This window comes from Dama dama, chromosome 2 (assembly GCF_033118175.1).
Source record: "Dama dama isolate Ldn47 chromosome 2, ASM3311817v1, whole genome shotgun sequence".
NCBI lineage: Eukaryota > Metazoa > Chordata > Mammalia > Artiodactyla > Cervidae > Dama > Dama dama.
This window is the reverse complement of record NC_083682.1, coordinates 9,995,867-10,021,436: the sequence shown is the minus strand read 5'-3', so window position 1 is coordinate 10,021,436 and position 25,570 is coordinate 9,995,867. Positions and strand designations below refer to the sequence as shown.

Sequence of the window (25,570 nt, the reverse complement as noted above, 5' to 3'; positions counted from 1 at the left end):
CCAAGAAAAACCAGGACTTGGAAAAGAACCGAGTTCTCTCTGCACAATGCCTGCCCCATATTTCTTCCTCTAATTCAAAGCTTCAGGCCCAGTGAGCTTTTGCCATTTTATATATATATATATATATATGAAAGGTCTGGGCATGCCCCGGGAAAGTGCTGCAAGGCAAATTCCGGAGGCTGGCTAAACTTCCAGGGGCTGGCCCCCTGCAGCCTGGTCCAATCAGGCACCAACACAGAGCCCTCGGACACTGACCACCGGTGTAGCCCGCGCTTTCTTCCTTATATGAAAAGACCTGGCCTGGATGCCCGGCCCGGACTATAGAACCCCTCCCCACCCCTCATACCTTGCAGACTCCCTTTGTCTCCTCACTCACCCACCCCCGGGGGCTCAATAAAAGGCCTTTACTACCGGTCATTAGAGGCGGCTTTTTTTCTCCCGCGGCGTTTCCTAACAATATATATATATATAACCCACAATAATATAGGGTTCGTGGCTCTAATCTATCAGTATCTTGCAGTTGTTTTGCTGGATAGAAATGTAAACTTTTTTTTGAAGGTCACTACTGTTGTTCATTGTTCAGTCCAGTCAGCTCTTTGTATCAGATGGCCAAAGTATTGGAGCTTCAGCATCTGTCCTTCCAATAAATATTCGGGGTTGGTTTCCTTCAGGATTGACTGGTCTGATCTCCTTGCTTTCCAGGAAACTCTCAAAAGTCTTCGCCAGCACCACAGCTCAAAAGCATCGTATTTTCAGAGCTCAGCCTTCTTCATGGCCCAACTTTCACATTCATACTTTTTCACATTCAGACTATCGGGAAAACCATAGCTTTGACTATACAGATCTTTGTAGGCAGAGTAGGTTTGTCATAGCTTTTCTTCCCAGGAGCAAGCATCTTTTAATTTCATGGCTGCAGTCACCTTCCGCAGTGATTTTGGAGCCCAAGAAAATAAAATCTGTCACTGTTTCCACTTTTTCCCATTTTATTGCCGTAAAGTGATGGGACAGGATGCCATGATCTTAACTTCTATTTGGATAAAATGCAAGCTTCTATTTGAAGGTGGCTATGGTAACAGCTATGGTAACCGTTGGAGCAGGAAATGGCAACCCACTCCAGTGTTTTTGCCTGGAAAGTCCTGTGGATGGAGGAGCCTGGTGGGCTGCTGTCCATGGGGTCGCACAGAGTCGGACACGACTGAAGCAATTTATCATGCATGGTAACAGTAATCTAGGGAGGCTGGGTAGTGGGGAATACAGGTGATTGATTCAATCATCTGGATGGGGGTGGGGGTGTTAGAGCCTTTAGGCTCTGGGACAAAGAGGAGAATAAGTGTCAAACACACACAAAAAATTGAAGGACTTATGGTTGAAGGAATTTAAGAGCTGGGATCCTGAGGCTCAGAGGAAGGGTTTCAGATTCTAGTGAACAGCAGGCAGAGAACCAGACCAATTACAGAGATTATCTTTCTGATCTCTACCAAACGTTAAGGGGTGAGACAAGTAAAAGGAAGAAAATAACTAGCAAGTCTGCGAAACATCCCAGGCAGAAGAAGGACTTCAGTGCGTGCACTGGGGCTTTTCAGTTTTCAATTACAAAACCTCGGCACATCACTTCTCGCCACCCACGCCACCAGCGGGCCTCACACCGAGGAGGAGCAATTCCCCCGTATCCCAATAGGAAGCTCGAGTGCGTGAAGGGCCAGCAGAGCCCCAGCCCTAGGAGCCGGGCCGCGGGAGTCGAGAGCGCGGTGGCTACGCCGGCAGAAGTGCTTGCGCCCCCGCCGTGCGTTGAGGCTTTACGGTAACTCCTCGGGGCTCGCTGCCCCGCCCTCGCGCGCAGGCGCGGAGCCGTTGCCCGCCGAGCGGTTGCCGGCTGAGCGGTTTCTAGAGCGGCTTTGCGGCGAGACCCGCCTGTGCAGGATCGGAAGCCGCTCGGGCGGCAGTCCCGGCGTTCGCCTCCTGAGGCGTCCTCGGTAAGTCGACGGGCCCTGCGGGAAGCCGCCTCCCCAGACCCGGGAAGGCACCCTCCCGGGTGCTGGGGCTGAAAGCGGGAGGGCTCTGGCGAGTTCCAGCCCGCCGGCCTCCCCCTGACCCCGCGGGGCGGGTGGGAGCGCGGACAGGCCCCCGGGAAACCGACGCTCGACGTGGGGCCCGGGAGGAAGGCTGGAGCTGCGGCCCCGGGGTGGGTGGAAGGGGCGCCATCTCCGCCTCTTCCCGACCCGGGCCTTGAGCCGGAGTTCCACGGGGAAACTGAGGCCGGATGTCAGCGGGCGAGGAGGGGGCGCGGAGCGCTGCTGCTGCGAGGCGGGCTGGTGCCCCGGACCGGGCAAGGAAGGGCACCCTGGGCTTTTCGTGCAAAGTTCACACCCAGCCGCCTCCTTTGCTCGCAGGGCTCCCTGGGTCTCGGGAATTCGCCTGAGGCTGTAAAAACTGCTCCCGTCCAGCAGTGGAAACCGGACCTTGTCCCCAGCGGGGGACGTAAGCCCGGTGCGGTTCTCTTGGACCCGCCTGAAAGGACGCTTTCGTCTTCCTGACCCCTAGGATCCGTCGCCATGAACCCCATCGTCGTCGTGGTCCACGGTGGCGGAGCCAGCAACATCTCCAAGGAGCGGAAAGAGCGGGTGCGCCAGGGCATCCTCAAAGCCGCCACCGTGGGTTACAACATCCTCAAACAGGGAGGGAGCGCAGTTGACGCGGTGGAAGGAGCCGTAACAGTGCTGGAAGACGATCCCGAATTCAACGCAGGTAAATGTGCACTGCAGCAAGTGCCCAGCGCCACGCTGGGTTCAGCCTCCCCCCGCCAGATTAACAGAACCTTTCTAAAGTGTCGCTGGATCTCTTCAGCCTTATGGTAAAACCTTATATGCCCAAAAGGCTTAGTTTTTCTACCTGTTGACCAAGTTGCTTTGGGGCTTGCCTGGTTACTCAGGGGTAAGGAATCTGCCTGCCAATGCAGAAGACTCCATCCCTGGGTGGGGAGGATACCCTGGAGAAGGAAATGGCAACCCTCTCCAGTACTCTTGCCTGGGAAATCCCAGGGACCGGGGAGCCTGGTGGGCTGCAGTCCATGGGGGTCGCAAGAGAGTCAGACAAGACTTAATGACTGAACAAGTTGTTTTAAAGAATTTTAAAACTCATTATTCACCCTTTCTTCTTTAATCTGCTTTCTGGAATTCACATACCAAGAGGATTTTTTATTACATCTTTTTATGGGGTAAGGGAGTAGACTGCTTACACAAAACGTGGCAACCTTGGAGCTTCAGGGTGTCATTTGAATGGAGGGAGTGAGGGCACAGAAAGACTGCAGGACAAGGCAGATCACTCCAGATTGGTAGGTGGTGGGTCTAATAAGCATGGGAACCTACACTAGAGGCTTGTCTTGCTGGATAAGTAGCCCTCTGTTCATGCCCACCAGAATCTGAAAAGTTTTATTTAGAGGCCTTATCTAGGTTCAGCCATGCATACCATCCAGATAATCTCGATACCACATGTCAAGGCTATGTCTTTGGGCAGCTTCTGGTGCAGGAAGGCAAATGGAGGGCCCCTTCCAAGGAAAGAGGAAGGGGTAAGGTGCCTCCAATTGCCCCAGCACTCCACCCATCATGACTGGCTCTTACAGTCCCACACGCTTTCTCTTCCGCAATATGCCCTGAGCAATTGTTTGGGTGGCTTATTTTGGCAGCTGTCTGCCTGCATTGGAGGCAGATGCCACAGCAAGAGTACAAGCACATACAAAAGAAAGCACAGGATAAGACCGTTATCAGATCTCAGATACCTTTTTCCACCAAGAGTCTCATGATTCAAACCGTTGTTCCTAAGTCTTCCAGGCTGGGGGCCAAACCACTCAGAGCGTTCACTTGTGTCATGTGGTTTAATAAAAGTGACAGGTAAACAGCTTAACAGGTATGAGCACACAGCATTCTGTTTGGATAATGGCAGAGCTGCCTCCTTGCAAGGCAGTAATAATGGCCAAGGCTATTCTGTTTTGGAGGAGAGCTTGTCTCACAGGAGACTTTTCAATGTGCAGGAAGGACAGGCTTTGTTGGCCATCATTCTGGGCTTGATGAGTGAAGCCCTGTGTGTGCCGTCGTGTCCTCCAGCCCAATGAAGGGCACAGAGATGGCAGCAGAATGATTGTTCCGGTGGGAAATAGAACATGCCCACCTGGCCTTGAGGAGAGGGAGGTCGGCAGCCTTAGAAACTCGATCTGGTTGTAAATACCACACGTGTTAGCCAGGGGAGGCAGTGCTGTCAAGCTTGAGGAGATGGACTGGGGGCAGGATACCCCAGACCAGAACCCTCCCCTTCTCCTTTTCCAGTGTCGCACCTTCCACTGCAGGTTTGATGCATCTCAACAAGCCTAGCTTGCGGCAGGACAGCGGGAGTGGAGATTGAGTGGTCCCTCCTCCCCCATCCGGGCAGAATGTTCAATTGCAAATCCCAGTAGTTGATCCCCTCGCCAGGTGTGACGGGGCTTGGTATCCTCAGAACCACACAGCACGTCGATCCATGGTGAGAGGGCAGTGGCTGTTTCCCGAAGCACCTTTTTGGTATCAGGTGCTTCCTCGGGGGTCCCCAGTCTGGCATATGAGACAGCAGTTCTACTGATTGATCATTCAGATGTGTTAAAACCTTGGACAGTACTTGTGTTGACCCAGCCACGGTGGTTTTATCTGTTAATAATTTACGGTACTGCCTTAATGTTCCATTTTCCCTTTCTCTCAGCCCTGCTGCTTGTGGGGATTATAGAGGACATAGAACCTCCATTCGGTGCCGCGTTCTTTTGTCCAGTTTTGCATATCACAATCCACAACCTTTGAAATGTGACCTCAGTCAGTGTCTGTTGGATGAAGGTGCTCCTGCTGGAAGCACCTCTCTCATCTCCTAACAGTGGTACCTGGTTTGCATGGGGACAAGGGAGAGTGTGAGTGATGCCAGATGTGGAGTCCGCACAAACCAGGGTATGTTAGAACCCTCTCTCAGAGGACGGAGGCCAGTATAATCCATTTGCCAGTCCCTCACCAGTTAGGAACTCTGGTGGGTGGCCTCAGACTCCTTTGGCAGTTGCCATGGGCGTTGTTGAGAACACACAGGACATGCCGTTACTGCATTAACCAAGTCACTGTGTTTGAAGGGCGATCCGGCATCCGCGATATAGATGCCTCACATTCTTGCAGGCAAACCCAGATGACCCCTCCACACGTCCTGACCCCACAGAGGCCCACTTCTGTTGTTTCACGTAAATGCGTTCACAAAGAGTGATCCTTTTGTGTTTGGCTTCTTTCACTCAGATCAGTCCTTTTTTAGAGTAATAATCGTCATAACTACTATGAGTGTCTACTGTGTGATAAATCATAGTCTAAGAAACTTGCCTGATTAACTCATTTAATCTGCACTTCTGTCTTGTTATTAGGTGTAATTATTATGCTCATTTCTCAGATGAGAAAGCTAAGACACAAAGAGATTAAGTAACTTGCTATAGAGATTTAGTAACTTGTCAGATTAAGTAACTTGCTATAGAGATTTAGTAACTTGTCAGATTAAGTAACTTGCTATAGAGATTTAGTAACTTGTCAGATTAAGCAACTTGCTAGAGATTAAGAAATTTGTCAGTGTCTTCTACTGACATGTGATGTCTCTTAGTCATGTCCGACTCTTTGCGACCCCATGGACTATAACCTATCAGGCTACTCTGACCATGGGACTTTCCAGGCAAGAATGCTGGAGTGGGTTGCCATTTCTTTCTCCAGGGGATCAGAAAACCTAAAATCACAGGATTAAAATACTTCTTAGAATTGTACCACCCATCCACCTGACATCTGTCACAGAAAAGAATTTCAGGAAATCTAACCAGTTAGTCATCAGATACTTAGTAATGGTTCTGTCCCCTTGCCTCTACCCTGCACTCTTTAACCCATAGAATGAGACATAACTGCATCCCGTGGCTGTTGAGCCAGAGTTTACTAGAGGCCCTTCTACCTCTTGCCAGCAGCAGCCCATGGGGGACTCATTAAGCTCTGTGCCTGTTAGCAGTCAGGACCCTATTGGCTGACAGTCCCCGCTTCTTCACAGGAGACCTTCGTTTGGAGCAAGGCATTCTGGTCTGCCACCCTCTAAACCAGGGTCCCTCTAAACCACCGGGGTACGCTGGCGAGCTAGGGACTAGGGAGCTGCAGCCGCTGGTTCTCGTTTCTCTGCTCTGACTCCAGAGCTTGCATTCTGAGTGGCTCCCTTCTCATTTCCCAGATGTCCACTCTGCACATCGAAGAAAAAGAGAGCCAGCTGAAAAGAAGGAAATCAAAGACCTGGGGGTAAAGGTGGAACTTTTAACAGCATACTGTCCACCTTGGGCTCTGTTTTCTGTTTGCCTTTCCCAGCTATTTTCAGCAACCTCTGCTATAATCCTCTAGAGGAGCTATTTGGGAACTGGATACAAAAAGCTGAGCCCTGGCAGTTACTGAGTTAGGTGGCAATAATTTGCATTCATAAAAAGCTTATCTGAATGTCTGTTAAAACATTGTTCACATTGTATTGATCTTTCAATATAGGTTTCATTTTATATTTGAAACTTGTTTCATAACACTTTGTTTATTAAAAAGTAGTTTATTTACTGGACACCAACAGTTTAAATTTGAATGCTAGAAATATTCTTTAGAGACTCAGATTGACAACCAAACAGGGACTCTCTGCTTTCACTGGAATTGAGCAGTATTTACACAAAACTTTAAATAGTTAATTTATTTTCCCTACAGTTTTCTCTACAGACTTTTCCCTACAGACTGTGTCTAGTTGCCAGGAGTTGGGGCTACTCTTCCTCTCGGTGTGCAGGCTTCTCGTCTCCAGGACTTCTCTTGTTGCAGAGCACACGCATTAGGCGCAGGGGCTTCAGCAGTTGCAGCCCATGGTCTCAGAGGTTGTGGCCCACGGGCTTAGTTGCTCTGAAGCATGTGGGATCTTCCCAGACTAGGGATCGAACCGGTGTCCCTTTCATTGCAAGGTGGATTCTTAACCACTGGACCACCAGGGAAGTCCCACCTTATTCTTAGTTTTTTGAGATTTTTTTAAATCATGTATGGATGTTGAATTTTATCCAGTCCTTTTTTCTGCATCTGTTGAGATGATCATATGGTTTTTGTTTTGTCTATTGACATGGTGAAGATTGACTGATTGATTTTTGAATTTTGAACCAGGTTTTCTTCTCTGGGATTAACACCACTTTGTTATGATATATGTACATAATATGTATATGTGTGTGTATATATATGTATCACATTACATATATGTGATATATACATAAAATGCTGGGTTTGATTTGATGGTGTTTTCTTAAGATTTTGCATCTATGTTCATGAGAGATACTGATCTATAGTTTGATTTTCTTATAACATCTGTCTGGTTTTGAAATGAGAATGATGCTGGCTTCATATGATGAATTGAAAAGCGTTCCCTTCTCATCTGTTTTTCTCAAAGAATTTATATAAAGTTGGCATTATTTCTTTGTAATATTTGGTAGATTGGTTTTTAGCAGATTGGTAGATTGATTTTTGTTTGTTTTGATGGAAAGTTTTTATCTAAGAAATCAAATTCTTTAATAGGCATGGCACTGTTCAGGTTATCTATTTCTTTGAGTTTTGTCAGTTGTCTTTCAAGAAATGTTTATATTTTATATAAGTTGCTGAATTTGCAACATTTCTGTGTTATGCTTTTGATATCTGTATGGTCTGTAGAGAGGTTCCTTCTTTTATTCGTGATATCTGTAATTATGTCTTTTTTTTTTTCTTTGTTAGTCTAGAGTTTATCAAGTTTATTGTTCTTTTCAAAGAACTAGCTTTTGTTTTGGGGAGATGGATTTTGTGAATTTTTCTGTTGTTTTTTTCTTTTGCTCTTTTTCTGTCCTGAATTTCATTGATTTATCTTTGTTATTTCCTTTATTAATTCAGCTTGCATTGGAAATAATTTACTTTTCTTTTTCCAGGTAGATCATTCATTTGAGACTATTCTTTGCTGATATAAGCATTTAATGTTTTAAATTTTACCCTAGTGCTGCTTTGATTTTTCTCCTTACCTGTTTTTATATGTTGTCTTGATTTTCATTCCACTCAAAATGTGTTCTAATTTTCCTTGTGACTTCCTCATTATATCATGAATTATTTAGAAATATAATAATTTCCAAATATTTGTGGATTTTCCAAATATCTGTTACTGATTTTTAGTTTAATTCTTTTGCAATCAGAGGATATGCTTTATGTGATATGCATTCTTACTAAACTTCGTAAGGTTTGGTTTTTGGCTCTGAATGTGTTCTACCATGCCCATTTGCACTTAAAAAGAGTGTACTCTGCTGTCGTTGTAGAGAACAGTAAGGTCAAGTTCATTGGTAATGTTCACACCTTCTGTATCTTGATTGTTTATTTCTACTGATTACTGAGACAGGAGTATTGAAGTCTTTAATTGTAATGGTGGATTTGTCTTTTTCTCCTTTGAGTTCTATCAGTGTTTGCTTCACGTATTTTGAAACTTATCTGGTGTATAGATTGTTGTCGTCTCAATGAACTGACCCCCCCATATCATTGCTTAGTGTCCTTATTATTATTTAATGCTTCTTATTGTGAAGTATGCTTTGCCTGATGTTAGTATAGTTGCTCCAGTCTTCATTTGATTCATTTTGGCATGGTATATAATTTGTCCATTCTTTTACTTTTAAACTATTTGCATCTTTATATTTAAAGTAGATTTTTCATTGGCAGCGTGTAATTATGTCCTATCTTTTCATACGATTTGACAATCTCTGCTTTTTATCGGGGCTTCCTTGGTGACTCAGATGGTAAAGAATTCACCTGCAAAGCGGGAGACCTGGGTTCGATCCCTGGGTTGGGAAGATCCCCTGGAGGAAGGCATGGCAACCCACTCCAGTATTCTTACCTGGAGATTCCCCATGGACAGAGGAGCCTGGCAGGCTTTTAATAGAGATCTTCAGACCATTTCCATTTAATGTGATCACTGATATGGTTAGGCACAAATTTGTCATCTTGCTATTTGTCTTCTCTTTGTCCAATCTATTCGTTGTTCCCTTTTTCCTCTTTTTATACTTTTTTCGGCCTTCTTTTGGAATAATTGAATGTTTATAATTCCATGTTACCTCCTTTGTTGGCCTAGTAACTAAACTTCTTTTTTAAAGGTTGTTTTAGAGTTTATAGTAGACATCTCTCACTTATCACAGTCTACCTTAAGTAATATCAAACTTCATGCATAATAGAAGAACTTTATGCAGCATACGCCTGTTTCTCCTTTCCTAGCCTTTGTGCTGCTGTTTTCATATGTTTTATAAGTGATAAGTTACCCAATGCATGGTTATTATGTTTACTTTAAACAGTTATATTATAAAGATACTACAAAAGTAAAGGGGAAAGGGATTTCTGCTTATCCACATGTTAGCTGTTTGCAGTGTTCTTCATTCTTTGGGGGAATCCTGATTGCTGTCTGCGGTCATTTTCCTTCTGCTTGAAAGACTTCCTTTAACATTTCTTGTGTTGCACAGCTGCTGTTGATGACTTTTTTTTTTTTTTAAGTTTTTGTATATCTATTAAAGTCTTTGTTTGGGGTTTTTTAAAGATACTTTTACTGTGTGTAGAATTCCAACTTGACACTTTTTTTCTTTCAGAGCTTCCAAGATGTTGCTCCTCTGTCTTCTGGTTTGCATTGTTTCTGGCAACAAATAGGCCGTCATTTTTGTTTTTGCTTTTATGTCTAATGTGTCTTTCTCTGGCTTCTTTTACCATTTTCTCTTCTCATTAGCACTAAGCTGTTTGATCAGGGTATGCCTGAGTGTAGTTTTCTTCATGTTTCTTTTCCTTGGAGGTTGTTGTGCTTTTCTGATCTGTGAATTTATAGTATTCACCAAATTTGAAAATTCATCATTTCCTTAAACATTTTTTGTCCCTCTGTCTCACCTCTCCTTTGGGGATTCCAGTTACACGTGTACTGGACTGCTTGAAGCTGTCCCTGAGCTCAGTGATAAACTCTGTTCAAGTTTTTTTCAATCTTTTCCTGTGTCTTAAGTTCATTCGTCTTTTCTGTAGTGTCTAATTTGGTATTAATCCTATCTAGTGTATTTTTCATTTCTAGAAGTTCTCTTTGGGTCCTTTTCATATTTTCTTCCACATTCTGGTACATATAGAATAGTTACAGCAGCTGTTTTAACGTTCTTGTCTAATAATGCCATGATTTATGTCATTTCCGAGTCTGTTGCTATTGATTGATTTTGTTGTTGTTGTTGTTCCTCATTATGGGTCTTAATTTCCTGTTTTCTTATTAGATACCAAAACACTTGGTAGGTGCTGGATATTTTTGTACTCCTTTAAATATTATTGAGCTTTGTTCTTATCCCTCTGAGGAAACAGAGCCACATAGAGCTTAAGAATATACTTAGAGGTATTATCTAGGTAGAGAATGTTGGAGAAAAGCTGCTAGTGGTAAAGAAGACAGAGTAATGAGACCCGATGGTTTTAATAAGTTCAAGGAAACCTAATGTTGCAGTAAAATGTTGCCATGGAGAGGAGATGAAGCAGGAAAAGTAAGTCAGAGACCAGATCAGGAAGGGCTTCATAACTTTTATTTTGTAGGTCACAGGGTACCGAGTCAGATTTGTGTTTTTAGAAATGTTCCTTTGACAGAGAAGTAGAGGATGAATTAAAGTAGGCAGCTTAGACCCATAGTCACCATGCGTGAGTGCATCTCCATCACATTGGCTAGGATGGTGTCCAGATCAGCAATGCCTGCTGCAAGCTCTGCTGTCTGGAACACAGCATTCAGCCCGATGGCCAGATGCCAAGTGACAAGACTATTGGGGGAGGAGATGACTCCTTCAACACCTTCTTCAGTGAGACAGGCGCTGGCAAGCATGTGCCCAGGGCAGTGTTTGTAGACCTGGAACCCACAGTCATTGATGAGGTTCGCCCTGGCACCTACCACCAGCTCTTCCACCCTGAGCAGCTCATCACAGGCAAAGAAGATGCTGCCAATAACTGCCCAAGGTCACTACACCATTGGCAAGGAGATGATTGACCTTGTCTTGGACCGAATTCGGAAACTGGCTGACCAGTGCACGGGTCTTCAGGGCTTCCTGGTTTTCCACAGCTTTGGTGGGGGAACTGGTCTGGGTTCACCTCCCTGCTGATGGAACATCTCTCTGTCGATTATGGCAAGAAGTCCAAGCTGGAGTTCTCCATTTACCCAGCCCCCCAGGTTTCCACAGCTGTCGTTGAGCCCTACAATTCCATCCTCACCACCCACACCACCCTGGAGCACTCTGATTGTGCTTTCATGGTAGACAATGAGGCCATCTACGACATCTGTCATAGAAACCTCGACATTGAGCGCCCAACCTACACAAATCTTAACCGCCTTATTAGCCAGATAGTGTCCTTCATCACGGCTTCCCTGAGGTTTGATGGAGCCCTGAATGTGGATCTGACAGAGTTCCAGACCAACCTGGTGCCCTATCCCCGCATCCACTTCCCTCTGGCCACATACACCCCTGTCATCTCTGCTGAGAAAGCCTACCATGAACAGCTTTCTGTAGCAGAGATCACCAATGCTTGCTTTGAGCCAGCCAACCAGATGGTGAAATGTGACCCTCGCCATGGTAAATGCATGGCCTGCTGCCTGTTGTACCATGGTGACGTGGTTCCCAAAGATGTCAATGCTGCCATCGCCACCATCAAGACCAAGCACAGCATCCAGTTTGTGGACTGGTGCCCCATGGGCTTCAAGGTTGGCATTAACTACCAGCCTCCCACTGTGGTACCTGGTGGGGACCTGGCCAAAGTCCAGCAAGCTGTGTGCATGCTGAGTAACACCACAGCCATCGCTGAGGCCTGGGCTCGCCCGGACCACAAGTTTGACCTGATGTATGCCAAGCGTGCCTTTGTCACTGGTATGTGGGTGAGGACATGGAGGAAGGAGGGTTTTCTGAGGCCCGTGAGGACATGGCTGCCCTTGAGAAGGATTATGAGGAGGTTGGTGTGGAGTCTGTTGAGGGAGAGGGAGAGGAAGAAGGAGAGAAATACTAATTACCATTCTTTTGAGTCCTGCAGCATGTCATACTCAGCTTCAGCACTAGCTGACAGGCGTAAAAACTTTCTGACTAGATTGTCTTCGCTTTCAACTATGATCCTGTATTGATTTCCGTGTGTGTCTGTAACACTTATGCCCTGTCTCAAAAGTAAAGATTTTAAGAAAGAAAAAAAATAAATAAATAAATTAGGCAGCTTAGAGAGCAAGCTCTGAAGCCATGTCTAAATTCTTAACTCTTTCTTTTCGACTTCTCTTTGGTTTTAGGTTGCGGATCTGTCTTGAACGAAAATGGGGAGGTTGAAATGGATGCCAGTATCATGAATGGGAAAGACCTGTCTGCAGGGGCGGTGTCTGCAGTCCGCTGTATCGCAAATCCCATTAAACTTGCACGACTTGTTATGGACAAGGTATGTGGGACCAAACCACCCTTACCTAAGGAACTGTCACTGCTGCATTTCAGCAACCAAAAGGGGTCTGACTGTGGGGGAACACTTGAGATCACTGTTCTCCTAAAATTGTATGAAAAAACAAAAGCAATGTTGTTATTTAAATTTCTCAAGGAAAAAAAAAAATAAAAAAATAAATTTCTCAAGGAAACCAAGATTCTGACTCATGATCACTTGACCAGGTGTTACATGTTATCTTCCTGTATTTTCTTCAGCCTGTTCTCAACACATGGTAACATAACATATTCAAACTGAAGAGACCAGCTGTGGAAATAGCATGTATGGGAGAATTTCCCAGTGGTCCAATGGTTAGGACACTGCATTTCCACTGCCAGGAGCGGGGTCAGTCCTTGGTCAGGGAACTAAGACCTCAGAAACTGTGCAGCATAGTAAATAAATAAATAGCATACATAAAATAAAAATGGATTAAAATTTAAGATCATATATAAGTTGAATTCCTAATATTCCATCATTTGGTGGTTTTTGAAAATACAAAAACCCAGAGAGGTAGGCTTTTTTCAACATTCAGAAAATTATGCCAGTGGAATTTGCATTCTTGAGGCTTTTACCCAGAGAGAACAATTATTTCCACACAGTTGGAACTATTAAAAAGAGTTTAACTTTTTCAAGAAACTATTTTCCCATTTCTTTCCGGTTCAAGACACCTCACTGCTTTCTGACTGACCAAGGTGCAGCAAAATTTGCAGCAGCCAATGGGATTCCAACAATTCCTGGACAACAGCTGGTAACAGAAAGAAACAAAAAACACCTGGAAAAAGAAAAACTTGAAAAAGATGCTCAGAAAGCAGACTGTCAGAAGTAAGTGTCATCTGTGGCTGACATTTTGGGGAGTTATCCAGATGTGTAAGTTTGACACATGTCTGATTATCTACATTTCTTTAAAAAGTCCAATATCACAGGTAATTTCAGGTTTTGTATAGAATGAGCTGAAGAGCTGAAGTCACTCAGTCGTGTCTGACTCTTTGCGACCCCATGGACTGTAGCCCCCCAGGCTCCTCGGTCCATGGGATTTTCCGGGCATGAATACTGGAGTGGGTTGCCAGAATAGTTCACACTAAATAATGGAAAAGCTGCTCTTTTGATTCTGAAATTTAACCTCATTTTTTACTCCTATGAATAATTATTCATAGTCAGCTGAGAGTTCCTTTTCCAGCATGATTTGACAGATGAATGCTGGGTGTTGATGTATTAATTACGTGCAAGCTTCTTGATCAGTTTGTTGTCTTCAGTACACTGCACAGGTCCTCTGTGATCTAGACCACCCTGTGAACTTAGGCACCTTCCACGGGGCAGAGAAGTCAGCATAGCCCTGGAAAGTGAATTAATCATGTGTTCTGAATTATTGTTTTTCGTGTTACCCATTCAAAAGTGCCAAATAAAAGCCCCCCTGTTTAAAGCAAAACTTGAAAAATAAAATTTGAATGTGGCCCAGAATAAGGAATATAATGGAATATAATCTATTAATTCTACACACCCTTTTAGATTTGTAATGTTTAATCAGAGGTATACTTTAGTATCATCTTAAGAGCTTTTTCAAAATATACATGTCTGAGCTCCTTTCCTACAGGATCTGATTTAGTGGAGCTGAGGTGGAGAGGCCACGCAGGTCCATTAGAAAAAAAGTTTTCCAGGTGATTACGACATGTCCCCAGGTTAAGAATCTGCTTCACAAGATTGGCCATATGTTGGTAGCTGTTGATAATCTTTACCAAAGGTGCTGTTGTATCTGTGGGGTTGCTTTATCAGTGGTTCATGTCCATTTTAATAGATATTGCCACATTGTTTCCAAAATTTCTGCAATAACACCATCTCTACCAGCCTGTACTGTTCTTCCACATAAGCAAGAGGGGCTCCTGCCCTGGGCCCTGCACTTTAGAAGACCCTTGTATCACAAATGGGCTTCCCCAATGGCTCAGTGGGTAAAGAAACCACCTACGGCCTACAATGCAGGAGATGCAGGTTTGATCCCTGGGTTGGGAAGATCCCCGGAGGAGGAAAATGGCAGTCCACTCCAGTCTTCTTGCCTGGAGAATCCCATGGACAGAGAAGCCTGGCGGGCTGCAGTCCATGGATGGAGTTGCAAAGAGTCGGACACAATTAAGCAACTTAGCCCACAGGCAACAGCATAGTGCAAATACACAAAATAAAGTTGGTTTATTGCAGACCCGTGGGGCACCTGTCACTCAGCCATGGCACAGCGTTGCCCGCTGCCCTCAACATCCGCTCTTGTGACTGATATCATTCAGCCCCCAGGGAAGTGCTTCTCTGCATCTCTTGCTCTGTCTCTTGGAAGTAAAGGCCACCTGAGTGTAAAAGCTTGTGGATTATACCACTGCTGACATCAGAAATAGACTCCTGCTTTGGAGTGTGGGGGAAGAACTGAACAGCAGAAGGACTTAGGTAAGAAAAAAAGACAATGTGTTTTGAAACAAATTCTTGTATAATGAAGTGTTGTTTCCCAGTAGTGCCAAGTGTCCTTTTTATTTCTGCATGGTTCAGTTTGCAATTCTAGAGTTATCCACGTATCTGCAAGATTTACACTGAGGGCTGATTGCCGCTCCTCTCAGATTTATGAATATGTAGGTCTAGACTCGCACTGTCCAATAGAAAAAATGAGAGCCATATATGTAATTTAACCTTTTCTAATAGCCACATTAAAAAAGAAAAAAAAATGAGTGAAATTAATCATATTTATGGTTAACTCATTATACCCCAAATATCATCATTTCAACATGTAATCCAAACGAATATTGTAAAGCAATTATCCTTCAATTAAAGATAAATGAGTTTTTTAAAAAACATATAATCAACATAAGAAATTATTTCCGAGATATTTTACATGCTTGTGTGCTAAATCTTTCAAACCTGCCGTGTATTCTGCACTGATGCGGGGACCACCCGCATCTCTGGTGCTCAGCAGCCAGCGGTGCTGTATTGGGCAGTGTAGGTCTAGACAGAACCCGCACAAGGAACCAACTCTTCAGGCTGGCAGCTAAATGGATGCTGTTAGAACTATGAATGGTTTTATTCTTATAAACATACTTAAGATTGAGGGACTTCCTTGGTGGTCCAGTGGTTAAGACTCTGTGCTCCCAATGCAGGGGGCCCAGGTATGATCCCTGGTCATGGAACTAGATCCCACACACAGCAAATAAGACCTAGGGCAGCCCCCCGCCCCAAAAAAGTAATACTTAAGGTTGAATTAAATTTTTTTTAATGTTGAAATATTTGACTTTTAGGTAATTTTTATTTAAAATGGTTCTATTCATTAATTATAATAACTGTTTAGATCTTAATAATTTTGTGAATTTTAGAAAAAACTAACACTTGAAATTATATCTACAAATTACTTTTATTCTCTTTTTTTGGATTTGCTCTTAATTTTGATGAAAATATACGCTGATGTTGTACACTATCAGTATAGTTACATTTCACTTTCTAATTCCTAGATTATTGAAAATGTGTACAAGTCACGATTTTGATAGAAAAAGAATACTAAAGTGGAACTCACAAAAGAAAACTGAAAGGAAAAAAGGAATAAAAAAAATCTTCAAAGAAATGGTCTGCTTTAAAAGTAAGCAGTCTTCTTCTAGGATGACCCACATAAAATTCACAAAGAGAACATTACAGATTCTTTGTTCAATGAAGATTTAATTATGTATCAAAACAATGAAAATTAGAAATATTCTTGCCAAATCCACAACTTGAACAGTTCAGATAAATCCTGACAGCTTCATGTTCTTTACTAAAGGAAGATTTAATTGCTAATCACAAAGAATCATACAGCAGAAAAGACATGTGCAGTTATTGGAATTGGAGGGGAAAGGCTGAATAAACAGCAGACAGTAGATAACCAGAAAAGGCAAAGGTAAAAAACATAGATGTAAAAAAAAAAAAAAAATAGATGTAGTGTTCTTGAAAGAATAATATAATATCTGGGACTTCCCTGGTGGTCCAGTGGTTAAGACTTCGCCTTCCAATGCAGCCAAAAAGTCAAAGCATAAAACAGAAGCAGTGTCATAATAAATTCAATAAAGACTTTAAAAACAGTACACATCAGGAAAAATCTTTAGAAAACTAATAATATTTGGCCAAGTATAACAGTGCTTTTATGACCTCATCACATAGTGTTTATTAAAAAAACAGCGGGAGGGCTTCCCTGGTGGCTCAGTGGTGATGAATCCGCCTGCCCATGCAGCAGACATGAGTTCGATCCCTGATCTGGGACGGTCCCACATACCGTGGAACAACTTAGCCCGTGCACCTCAGCTGTTGAGCCAGTACTCTAGAACCTGGGAGCCACAGCTGTTCAACCCATGTGCCACAGCTGCTGAAGCCGCGTGCCCTGAATCCATGCTCCACAACAAGAGAAGTCACTGCAATGGGAAGCCCTTTCACCACAAGAAAGAGATGCTCCCCCCAATCCACAACTGGAGAAAAGCCTGTGCAGCAACACAGACCCAGCACAGCTAAAAATAAATAAATTTAAAAATAAAAATTTTTTTAATGGGACATCTCCAGGCTTAGTAAACATTATTTCAAAATTTGATAAAATGCCAAATGTAATTAGGGGGAAAAAACTTAAGATGAATATCTAGGAGAGGGAATTCAGATAGGTTCGTTTAATGGGTAATAAAGAGAGAGATGAAATCATATATGAAATTTAAAAAAACTCACTTCCACTAGAATGTACCATGATCAGAAGATATGTTGAAAAAACAAGGCAAGCCTGTAATAATGAAGCTAACATGGTGGGTACATAAAAGGTGTGTAAGTACGAAGTTGGGCCAAGAGTCCAGAAGTGTTCTGTGTGACATGTCCAGCTCACAGTGAATTTCCTTCTAAGAGACGAGCCCTCAACTGCTCCAATACTGAAAGTGATGTGGGACAGCAGAGGGTCCACTGCGAGATATTCTAGATGTGGCCAAAGCTGGAAAGTCTTGATTAGACTCACATCTGACCTTACAACAGACTTTTATACCAACTAAATGCTGTCAACAAAGGTCCGTCTGGTCAAGGCTGTGGTTTTCCCAGTGGTCATGTACGGATGTGAGAGTTGGACTGTGAAGAAAGCTGAGCGCTGAAGAATTGATGCTTTTGAACTGTGGTGTTGGAGAAGACTCTTGAGAGTCCCTTGGACTGCAAGGAGATCCAACCAGTCCATCCTAAAGGAGATCAGTCCTGGGTGTTCATTGGTAGGACTGATGCTGAAGCTGAAACTCCAATACTTTGGCCACCTGATGTGAAGAGCTGACTCATTGGAAAAGACCCTGCTACTGGGAAAGATTGAGGGCATGAGGAGAAGGGGACGACAAAGGATGAGATGGTTGGATGGCATCACCGACTCAATGGACATGGGTTTGGGTGGACTCTGGGAGTTGGTGATGGACAGGGAGGCCTGGCGTGCTGTGATTCATGGGGTCGCAAAGAGTCCGACACGACTGAGTGACTGAACTGAACTGAAATGCTGTGAAAGTAATCAAACTAAGTAAGAAGAGTTCAGCAAAAATTACAGAAGTTCCTCAGAGAACAAATCATGGACTTTGACAGAATATGAAATGAATTTTGAATTTTCATGATCTACAGTTATTTAGTCTGAACCATTCCTCTCTATTGATAAGCTTAACAGAAGCTTTAAAAAAAAATCTGTTTGGCTTTTACACTTATTAAAGGATTAGAAATCTCTTTTAAAGTTTAGAGAAACAGAGCTAAAAGTGCATGTGAGATATGCAAGAAAAATGAAATCCTCATAAAATATAAGGAAATTGAAATAAGGGAAAATATTTGCCTAACTTGAAGGAGAAGATGCATGTACAAATGATCCTGAAACCAGTTTCTATGGAGACTGTTATTCTGTTTGTTGTAAATTGTTGAAGTGTAAGTATAATTTGAAGAGAGAGCTGAAGAAAATTAAGCAACGTACTACGATTTTCAATTTTCTTTACACCACCATTGAAATTTGAAAGAAGAATTTAAGATTGTCTGCATGGATCGAGACACTGCTTAAGAGATGACAGAAGTGACTGTAATAAAGTGATTATGATTAAAATGTTCAAATTAAAATATTTAGTGAAATCTCCTTGTTGACAGCTTATTCGCAGCCTCATATAGCATTTGAGTGCAGTAATGTAAAAATCAGGATTCATTTCCAAAGCTAAGTATTACTTTAAGAGTTTTGTATATAATTCCAGTGCTACTGCCTCAGCAGAGTGAAGCTTCTCCAAGTTAAAATTAATTAAAAACTTGTTAAAGAATTATTAATACATTGAGTCAAGAGAAGTTGTGTTATTTGGCGCTTTGTCAACAGAATACATGTTACATGAAAATGTTGATTGTAAGAACATGGTCCATGCCCCCTGGGATGAAAGCAAGGAAAATCAGTTTTATGGAATAAATGCATTATAATTTATGATTGCATATGTGCCTTTTGGGTTTTTTTCCCCCGCTCATCCAGACATCACAACTGATCAACAGAGGATGTGCATGATAGTAATTAAATTGTCATCATTAGTAGTTGTCAGCTTTCAGTCAAATGAAAACCGTAGCTTTACAATATTTCTCAGTATACATTTATCATGGTAAGAGGATAGAACATACTTATTATTTCTAAGTATTAAACGTGTGTGGGCCTCCATTTGCCTTTGCATTTTTGCCTTGGCCGCCCCCTCCGGGTTGGGGGGCTGCCACCAGCCGTGACAGGTCCAGCCTCCTTCCCACCCTCTCATGAAGCGCCCTACACAATCCGCTGCCTCTACGCCTCCCAAGCGGTCTGTTTCCTCTCTGGCCTTCCTCAGTCCACCCATAGCAGCCAGAGCTAAGTTCTCCTAAGATGACTTCTCCAGAGGAATAGCAGACACTCTTGAGCGCATAGATCGTCTGCAGAGCACTGGGTGAGTTTTCACAGGGTGGACAGTGTGGTCAGCGCCCAGAGCCAGACATCACCTGCAGCCCAGCGTCCCCCCTCCATCACCGCCCCCTCGGCTCCCAACTCCATGGGCTCCTGGTGCTGGTTTCTGAGCTTCATCTGAGGGAGGTCGTGTGGTTTGGTCTTCGGTTGGGCGCCTTCTCTCCTTAAGTTCCCGAGACCCGTCCCTCTGTCGCGTGCAGCGGGGTCCACCCTCGCTGTGGCAAAGTGTGCTGTCTCCTGCCTGTGTCACAAGTTATTTACTTGGACGGCGCTTGTGTTATTTGCAATTTGCCGATATTACAGGTGGTGCTGCTGTGGACCTTCTGTCTGCTTGCTTGGTGAGCTTACTTCACGTTTCTGTTGGATAGAAATGTAGGGATAGAATGGCTGAGTCAGGGACTTCCCTGGCGGTCCAGTGGTTAAGACTCGGTGCTTACACTGCAGGGGTTGTGGGTTCAATCCCTGGTTGGGGAATTAAGATCCCATATGCCGTGAGGCGCAGTCAAAAAACGGGAAAAAAGGAGGGGCTTGGTCTCCTTTCCTCCCAAAGTGCCATATCAGTCCATGTCCTTGGTGGCGGTAATTGAGATTCCCAGTCCCTGCACTCTGTGCCCAGACTTGATGCCACATCTCTTTTCATTTTAGCCATGCCAGCGAATAGGTTGGGCTTCCTTCATAGCTCAGTTGGTAAAGAATCTGCCTGCAATGCAGGAGACCCTGGTTCGGTTCCTGAGTCAGGAAGATCCGCCGGAGAAGGGATAGGCTACCCACTCCAGTATTCTTGGGCTTCCCCTGTGGCTCAGCTGGTAAAGAATCATCCTGCAATGTGGGAGACCTGGGTTCAACCCCTGGGTCTGGAAGATCCCCCGGAGAAGGGAAAGGCTACCCACTCCAGTATCCTGGCCTGGAGAATTCCATGGACTGTATAGTCCATGGGGTTGCAAAGAGTTGGGCACAACTGAGCCACTTTCAGTGGAAAACTTAATGGGTGCCGTGGTAAGAACAGTTATTTTTAAAACTTAACTCGTATCATGACACCTCTCAGCTCAAACTCTCCAGCGTCTTCTCACCTCGCTCAAGCTGAAAGCCCTTCCTGTGGCCTGTAAACAGGATGACCATGTGATTCAGTGTTCTAACTGGAACTTAGTTTTGAGAGTGAAAGGGAGGGGCAGTATTAATTAAGCCAGGGCAGCGGCATAAACAGGACGGACCTGGGAAACCAGGATGTACCGTCACCCCGTTTGTCAGAGCCTCATGGTCTGCCTGCTGGCTGCCCCTCTGACCCTGCCGCCCTCTCCCTCACTGTGTTCTCTCCAGCCACAGTGGCCTCCTTGAATTCCCATGAACCAGGAAAGCATGTCCTGCTTTAGGAACGTTCTTCACCAGCAATCAGCATGACTTGTCCTCACTTCTTGAGAGAGGCCTTTATAAAACCACCTCTCCACCATCACGTGCCCCATGTGCTGCTATAGGCTATAGTTTATTTCTGTTGGGTAAAACCTGACATATTTCATTGCTATGTCACCCTGTGCCCTGAATGCAAACTTTCTGGGAGAAGGGACTTTGTCCACTTAGTTTTCTGCTGTGTCCCAGCACTTAGAAGGTCGCCTCCAATATCGTTCACTATAGAATCAGGGTGGTGGGTATGTGGCTGTTAGTGTATAATTTCCTTCAACTTTTTTACTTCAAGGTTTATAATAAAACGTTAGAGTATATGGCTAATTCATGTTGATGTATGGCAGAAACCAACACAATATTGTAATGCAATTATCCTCCATTTTCATAAATTTAAATTAAAAAAAAAAGAAATTTTAGAGTAAAAACAGCTTATTTCATCTTCATAGCAAACCCCATGACAGGCAGAGTGAGGTGTGTGGACAGTTATCATCAGTATCACCTGGGCGGCTGTCCCATCTCACACCTGCGAACTCAGGGCCTCTGGACTGGGATGGGGAGCTGAGGATCCAAGGGATGCTGGCGCACCCAAAAGTTTAAGTAGTGCTCAATTATTTGTATCCCCTTTTTATAGATGGGGAAAATGAGACTCAGTCACCCCGCTAGAAGGTGATGGTGCCAGGACTGCACGGACGACCTTTAAAGTTGAGGTCTAAAGGTGCATCCAGCAGTCTGACTGATGTGTGGAATGTAAACCAAACAGGCTTTCTTCACTGTCTCCGTGAGCGGGGAATGCTAGAATCAAAGCATATCCCATGTGCCATTAACATAGAAGTGTATTAAGCCACATTGTCACCTTTGGGAGTGTCTCATGTTCCAGCCTGTCACTCTTTCTGTTTTTTGGCAGAAACTTGGGGACCGTGGGTGCTGTTGCCGTGGACTGCCAAGGAAATGTGGCTTACGCAACCTCAACGGGGGGCATCGTCAACAAGATGCTGGGCCGCGTCGGGGACACGCCGTGTATAGGTGAGCTGGACAGGTGACCCCCGCCCCTGCCCGCCGCTGTCGTCTCGTCCTCATTCTCTGGTCTCCGCCCCCCGCCTGATTTCTTTCTTCCTCTTCCTGAGGCAGCTGTAGAATTTCTGGGGGTGGCCTGAGTTGGGGACAGTTGTCCAGGGACAGCGTGGAGAAGGTGGCTTGTCCAGCAGGTACCTGATTCCTAGATGCTGTGTTTTGGGAATGACTTGGGAGGGAGGTGGAGACGGGGTGCTGAAGTCACCCCAGCACCCCTGATGCCTGTTTCTTCTCTGTAACCCATTTCACAATCTGCAGACTAATTATGCCCAAAGGGTTAAGTACGTGAAACCTCTTCGCAGGCACGGGCTCAAATGAGCAAACTAAGAAAGCTGACAATTTAAGTCCGCAGTTATTAGACTGGAGTGGCGTGAGAGCAGCACAGCACCACTAGACATTACAGGGACTTCCCTGGTGGTCCAGTGGTTAAGACTACGCACGCTCCGGGCGGGGACAGAGGCTTGATCCCTGGTCAGGGAAGATTGTGTATGCTGCACAGACAAAAAAAAAAGATACTACACATCAAAGTGTTCTTTGCATTAACCCTGGAGCACATTATCTAATTCCCAGGAGTGTGTGTGTTTGGGAAAGGGTGTGTATATGTTTCATCCTGTGAGGGCTATGTAGATATGCCCGAGGGCAAAGGAGGAGCTGCCCTGGTGCAGCTGCTCCAGGAAAGGTCAGACCTGCCTCCCTGAGGCTCCCCCCACCCCCGTCCCCTGATCTCAGGGTATTCGCACGGTGGTCACTAGCACACCTTGGCATGATACCCCGGCACTCTTGGGATTTAATTTTCATGTAGCGTTAGACCTGTAATATGTGTTTGACTTTGCTGACTGTTGCTGCGCAGTTAGAACTGATCCCTTTCCTTGAGCAGGATCTGGAGGTTACGCTGACAATAACATCGGCGCCGTCTCCACAACGGGGCACGGTGAGAGCATCCTGAAGGTGAATCTGGCCAGACTCGCGCTCTTCCATGTTGAACAGGGTACGTGGACCCGGGAGGCTGCTTATAAATAGATGGAGAGGAATGGGAAACCCTGGCTTTGCTTTGAGGTTGAGTCCCCTTCTGTTAGGGTGCAGAAAGAAAATTTGAAATACCATTCACCTTCTGCCTCCAGGGGGCAGAAGAGAGACTCTGAGCCTGGGTTCATCCTAGTGGAGCGGACGGGCCTTGTAGAGAGAGTTAAGAGTCCTTGTTTGAGACATTCAAGTAGAAATCACTTACCAATAATCTTTGTTAACACGCTTCGTTTTTTTCATACTGTAAATAATTTCCCCATCAGATTCCTTTCAATAACTTGTGCTGTTCTCAACCTCTCGTTGTTTTTCAGGAAAATCACTAGAAGAAGCTGCCGACGCTTCGTTGGGTCACATGAAGTCAAAGGTCAAAGGCGTAGGTGGTATCATCATGGTCAACAAAGCAGGAGAGTGGGCGGTGAAGTGGACCTCCACGTCCATGCCCTGGGCGGCCGCCAAGGACGGCAAGCTGCACTCGGGCATTGACGTCGGCGACACGAGCATCATTGACCTGTCCTAAGCCCCCGGAAGCTGTATTCTAGAAGCTAGCTTGCAGGTGACGCAGTCTCCTGGTGGGAGACTTTGCTTCATCAATTAGATCTAGAAATGGAAAAATTCTGCAGTCTGTCACTCGTTTTGTCGCTTTGATGAGTGTCTGGTTGGGGGCGGATTCCAAAGTGTATGAGAAAAGCCATGTTAAGATCAAAATAAGACCAGTGAGGATGACAAACTCCACAGAGCCTTCCTCATGAATAATCCCCATTGTCTGAGGTTTAGAAAGAAGAAACAGCAAGATCTTAATGGTACAGAAAGGGCCTCGGTGCAGGGAATGGCTTTTGGAGTTGGGGGACCTGCAGCAGTGACAGGCTGGAGGTTCAGGGGTGTGGGGGTTCGGAGGAGAGGGCTCTGGGGCAGGACCCAGTGCAGGGTGAGGCAGGCAGGAAGGAGCCAGTGGAAGCGGTGAAGTGGGGACAGGGCAGCAGTTAACGGAACATTGAATGTTGCAGAGCTTATTCGGAGTCAGAAGATCATTAGGTAAAAGAAACAGAAAAACTGATTTTGTTAAGAAAGTGCAGACTTCTCTGACTTACCAATACAGACGTGTTTCCAAACGCTGTAAAAGGACCCTCTGTTGACCCCTGTCTCTGAGCTGCAGCTGAAGGGTTGTCATGGGCACCCTGGAGCCCCTCCCAAGATTAAGAGCTTTCTCGGGCTCACTCCTGAGCCTGCTCACCTTGTTTTTCCCCCCAGCCAGCTTCCACCTCCCAGACCCCCAGTTCCTCACAGTGAACTGTGGGGCTTGTGACCTCTCTGCCTCTCCTACGACAGGAAGGGCCAATCAGTGTCCAGGTGACCCCGACTTAACAGCGTCCGTGACTGTCCAATGCTGTGGGTTTCCCCAGCTGAACTGGGTGTCCACTGTGGTCAGCATGGTAAAGATCCTCATTTCTTTGGTGGAGAGTATTCCTATTAGCCTCTTTACACTGGAGACAGTATTTTTGCTATGACATATCTGCTCATTTTTTTATAACCTGTCAGAGCTTACTTTCTCTCTGGAAAGAAATTGCTTCACTTTAAATTCCATGTGCCACTAATAAAATGTGTTTTGCAAGAATAACAGTGTGGTCAGGAGTCACTGTGGACGAAGACCAGAATGTACATGGCCTTGCTTGGTCTGTCAGTTCAGACCGGTGAGCTTGTTAGAGAGACCTTTCAGCCTAAGGGTGGTGTCTGGATGTGATAAGACCACCTGCCTCGAGGAGACTGAGAGTTTCCAGAATAATGGCGTTTTGGGGGGGTGGGTTAAGCAAGAGGCCCAGTCACCACTGCAGGAATCAGCGGGGCTCACGGATCCATCTTCTCACCAGTTGCCGACCTTCAAGCCAGACAGTCTCACAGTCCAGACCCGTGTCCCCTGACCTTCCCTGCACCCGTGTCCTCTGCTTTGAGCCCAAGAGAGAGAGAGAGATGGAGGCAGGCCGGGTTTGAATCTTGCTTCTCCCCACGACCTGGGTGACCCTGGCCAGGATAACTTCTGAGAATGTGGTCATCCATAAAGTAGGTCACTATGGCAACCAAATGAAAATGGAGGACAGCTGCTCAGTGTTTTATCTCCAGAGCCTCGGACAAACACCGTGTGGCCAGGCCCCAGAGGGAGTCCATGTGGTTGTGTCCTTTAAGCCAGATGCAACCACTGCCCTTTAGAGATGGCACTCTGTCAGCACGTGTGTTCATTCACTGGGGCTGCCAGCACCAATACACCGCGAGCGACGGCTCACACACCGCATTCCGGAGGCAGGAAGGCCCAGGTCCAGGCATCAGCAGGGTGGCTTCTCCCAAAGCCCTGGCCTTGGCCTTAGCTCCTCCTCATCTAAGGACACCAGTCAGATGGGGTCAGGGCCACCTAACAGCCTGCTTTTCACCTCTTCACAGGCCCTGTCTCCAAAACCCTGAGGGGCAGGGCTTCAGCACAAGGATTCTGAGGGTCCCGGTTCAGCCCCCAACAGGAAGCAGAGCAGGACCACTCAGGAGTTGGGAAGGGAGAGACGTCTGCAGAAGTAGCCATCACTGAGTAGAGAAGGAAGGAGCAGGGAGCGAGGCCTGGTTTCACACGTCTCGTTTCTGTTCACAA

General features: G+C 45.2%; 1 protein-coding gene, 1 long non-coding RNA gene and 1 pseudogene across 2 annotated transcripts; all 3 read left to right on the top strand.

The window, feature by feature from the left end:
* The first annotated feature begins 1,827 nt into the window (after nucleotides 1–1,827).
* On the top strand, nucleotides 1,828–24,556 carry ASRGL1 (asparaginase and isoaspartyl peptidase 1). Its single transcript, XM_061165919.1, has 7 exons — nucleotides 1,828–1,973; nucleotides 2,542–2,745; nucleotides 12,340–12,482; nucleotides 13,183–13,340; nucleotides 21,752–21,870; nucleotides 22,796–22,906; nucleotides 23,253–24,556. The coding sequence occupies exons 2-7, from the start codon at nucleotides 2,553–2,555 to the stop codon at nucleotides 23,456–23,458; spliced, it is 930 nt and encodes a 309-aa protein (XP_061021902.1). The 5' UTR covers nucleotides 1,828–1,973; nucleotides 2,542–2,552; the 3' UTR covers nucleotides 23,459–24,556.
* LOC133066109 (tubulin alpha-1B chain-like) lies at nucleotides 10,721–12,120 on the top strand (annotated as a pseudogene).
* On the top strand, nucleotides 13,351–18,959 carry LOC133072552 (uncharacterized). The gene is made up of 2 exons (XR_009696769.1): nucleotides 13,351–14,942; nucleotides 15,992–18,959. It is a non-coding gene; the product is annotated as an uncharacterized LOC133072552 (long non-coding RNA).
* Nucleotides 24,557–25,570: the final 1,014 nt, after the last annotated feature.